General features: G+C 39.1%; 1 protein-coding gene across 1 annotated transcript in view; it reads left to right on the plus strand.

Annotated features, from left to right (window-relative positions):
* Nucleotides 1–2,510: 2,510 nt before the first annotated feature.
* Nucleotides 2,511–3,600, plus strand: part of gstt1a (glutathione S-transferase theta 1a) — a 2,811-nt gene continuing 1,721 nt past the window's right edge. Inside the window, exons 1-2 of the mRNA XM_035659146.1 lie at nt 2,511–2,737; nt 3,445–3,532. Coding sequence (XP_035515039.1) covers nt 2,629–2,737; nt 3,445–3,532 — 197 coding nt within the window. The 5' untranslated portion in view covers nt 2,511–2,628. The remainder of the gene's footprint in view (nt 2,738–3,444; nt 3,533–3,600) is intronic.

Genomic DNA, 3,600 nt, shown 5'->3' on the forward strand with positions numbered 1-3,600 from the left:
GACCTTAACATGACCTTAACATGAAGGTGCAGCACCAGCAGATGGCAGTCTTTTACTCATTGACAACAACTAATGTTACTATGGAGCAGAGGAAGAAATCAGTCGCCATTTTTCCAGATCGCGACCCGCCAGGTAAGTCGATGATATGTTGTTGATTTTCATTTTCATTTTTTTGTTTGTACCTTTTGTTGGAGCTGTCCCAGTGTGTCTTATCATGTTAATTGGGTTTGATGAGAGTCGGTGGAGATCCGAAGGTTTTTAACTTGAGATTAAACTGGAGGATTGGGTTAGCAAACGCTAGCTATTTTAGCAATTCACTTTACAACTAAGGTCATATCAAAGTGTTATTGTTAGTGTTACTGGACTTAAAGTCCAGAGTCATGGACTTAATTACCAGTCAAACCTATTAATTTTATTTTTCAGTGTGGTTGACCTGACATACAACTCTCACAAGCTGTGCCCTAGTGCAGGAATGTCACTGCAAACGCCAGCTTTGCAATGAAGCACTGTAACTGAGGACAAGCCTTTCAGCATGATAAAAACTCTCACAGTATACAGTATAAACCTCAAGTCTACGTGTTCCTCCTCATCCTGCAGATACCAGCTTAAATGTGACGAGCTGGAGAAACACAACGAGGACCTCGGCTCTCAGTACAACGGCTGCAGAGACAGAAACCCAAAAACCCCGAACCAGCCAGGTACTGGAATCGCCCTCCTCTGGACCAAGTGTTTTAGTTTGGTGACTTGTGATGACAGTTGTGTGGACACTGTAAAACCCCACACTGCGGGTGTTCACTGTCCTGCTGAGGCTCTAATCCCACTGGAACCAGAAACAAGAATAGCTGTTAACTGGTCTCATCTAAATATCTAAGTATCTTAATATCTGCACTCCTCTTTAAACAAGGCTGTAAAGTTTTAAACACACAGTGAAATAAGTTCGTATCCTGTGTCCCTGCTATAAATGTTCTGCTATCACTTCTTATATGGCAAAAATATTGACAAATAATAAAACTATAGTTTGAGTAGTTATATATTAACATCTTTTTATTTTCTATATATAAAGAAAAAACAGAAGGATAAAAGTAAATAAAATTGTATTTTTTTAGCTTATCTGAAGTTAAATGTAAAATCTGTATGTGTGGTTGAACATACACTTTGTACAACAGGAATGTGGTGGAGGCGAGAAAGAAGTCTCTCAGAAAGGAAATACAAAAATTATAAAAACCCTTAAAAACTGTATTTTAGAATAGAGCTGGAGTTAGATATTTTTCCGTCCTATTCCCACCATCCTGTCTCTCCCTCTCTCTCCCTGCTCAGCACCAAATGGCGTACAAGTTGGCAACAAGCTGGTGAAGAAAGTGAAGCTTGAAGCAACTGAAGAGACGATATTTTTCTCAGAAGACCAAAAACAGTTAAATGGAGACTAATTGTTGGATTTATGTAAAGTTCACCATTTCAACTTTATGATATGATGCTGTGTCAATGTTCCCAGCATGGTTCTGCTGCCACCGAGTGGCTAAAAGCACAACTAATCAGTTTTTTAATCAGTTTTGTTTTTACATATTATTTTTTACGTTTCATTTTGTTCTCTGTATAAATTCTGTTGAAACCTCTGCAGTCAGAAGACATTGAGCTCTGTTCCTCCGGCTCCTCAGTAGACTGATTCAGAGGCAGGAACCTCTGCAGACGGCTGAACCAAAGCCAGTCAATACTTCAGTTCAGTGTCAGTATAACTTTATTTCACACATAAGTCCATATCAGAAAAAAAATGATAAAAATACAAATACGGATGATTTCAAAATAAAGGTTTTTTGTCACTTTAATCCTACTTCTGTCGACTGACTGATTTTATGTAGCCTGTATTTGTAGATATTTTAACTGTACCGATTGGAAATTAATTTGATTAAACTATTAGGATTATTCTGTTGTTCAATTAATTTATTAATAGTTTAGTATATAAAAGGCTTTGCAGAGTTACCTGGTTACAGTGATTAAAACAAAAAAAGGTAGGAAATTTTCACATTGGAGACTTTGGAAGCAGAGAATAGTCTGCATTTTGCCTTAAAAATAATGTTTGTTTTAAGTAAAGTTAACGCTTAATTGGCTTTTTCAACTTTTGTTGAATTATTTTATTCTGTTTTAAACTGAGTTTCAACCCTAGTTAACAGTATTACTAAGATTCACATTGTGAACTTTGGTGCACATCATGTGAGGACAGAGTCTTCACGGGAGAAAAAAAGCACAGAATAATGCACTTTAAAAATCTTTACCCGTGTGATCACTAACTTTATGTCAAACGTTACCCTCTTCTCACTAATTAAACTCGCTGCGGTGAACTTATAAAGACGACACTTAATCACAAGTTAGAGGCGCACCAAGCAGATAAAAATGTGATAATCTCAGCAGTGTTTACAAAATGTTGGGCCGAGCCGAGGCCGAAGGTCAGACTGCTCAACCACGACGGCCTGCTTACTTTGAACTGTCGCCACCATTTAAAAATCATTGAGCCTCACAGCGAGGAGAGGCGGAGTTCTGGGCAGACAGAGGATAACACGCGCTGCAGGAGTGGACTGAAAACACAGAGGGAACACGGTGTAAACGAAGCATCTGCAGCCTTCAGACTCTGACATGATGGAGCTCTATCTCGACCTGCACTCCCAGCCCTGCCGCTCCGTCTTCCTGTTTGCCAAGGTGGTCGGGATTCCCTTTGAGTTTAAGGATGTCAACCTCGCTGCAGGTAATCCCACACCGCCGGACAGACACAGGGACAGGGTGGAACCTTTCTAAATTCATACGTAGCTGATGTGTGCATATTTTTCGTTTTTGTTTTAGTTTTCAGGCTTTAAGCTCACATTCTGCCTCAAAATGATTGTTTATTTTGAGCTTTTCGAAATGTACAGAAAGTTACCATATGTAAAGTTGAATACCCGCAGACTTTAAACTGGTTACATAAGCCTCAGCCCCACACACACATTTTGCAGGAGTTGAGAGTTGAATGTCCCTGCAGGCTTTGAACTTGTTCTGTAAGCATGAACATTAAAAAAAACCTCCTGTGGGCTATCAGTTTACATTTACATTTCACCCAGTGAGGCGAGGAGTAGAGTTGCGTTAACTCCCAGATAACAAGAGTGGGTGGGATGTCACTGGTCAGAGGTCAAAGCATCCAGACAAAACATTCCTGCGTCCCTGAGGTGATTGAGTATAACAGAGACGTGCTGGAAAATGAAAATAGGAAAGAGAAGCGTTTCAAGGAAGATAATAAGGAAAAGGGGGGGACAATTACAAAAAACTCCATACTTTATGTGTTGTTTCCACAACCACATTGTTATTATTCATCTCTTTTTCTCCAACTGACAGAGCAACTCTTTTTCCTTTTATTTTCTATGTATATGGCAACACAAACATCATTTTAACATGTCTGTGATTCTCATTTGTTTGTCTCAGGGCAGCAGTACAGCGAGGAGTTTGGAAAAATCAGCATCATGAGGAAGGTTCCTGTCATGAAGGATGGAAGTTTCATTCTGACGGAAAGGTACAACGAGCGATTTGAGTTCAGGCTTGAATTCATTACATCTATATATATTATATATTTTTAAAGTT

This window comes from Morone saxatilis, unplaced genomic scaffold (assembly GCF_004916995.1).
Source record: "Morone saxatilis isolate NCDOM2014 unplaced genomic scaffold, NCSU_SB_2.0 Contig16, whole genome shotgun sequence".
Taxonomy (NCBI): Eukaryota; Metazoa; Chordata; class Actinopteri; family Moronidae; genus Morone; species Morone saxatilis.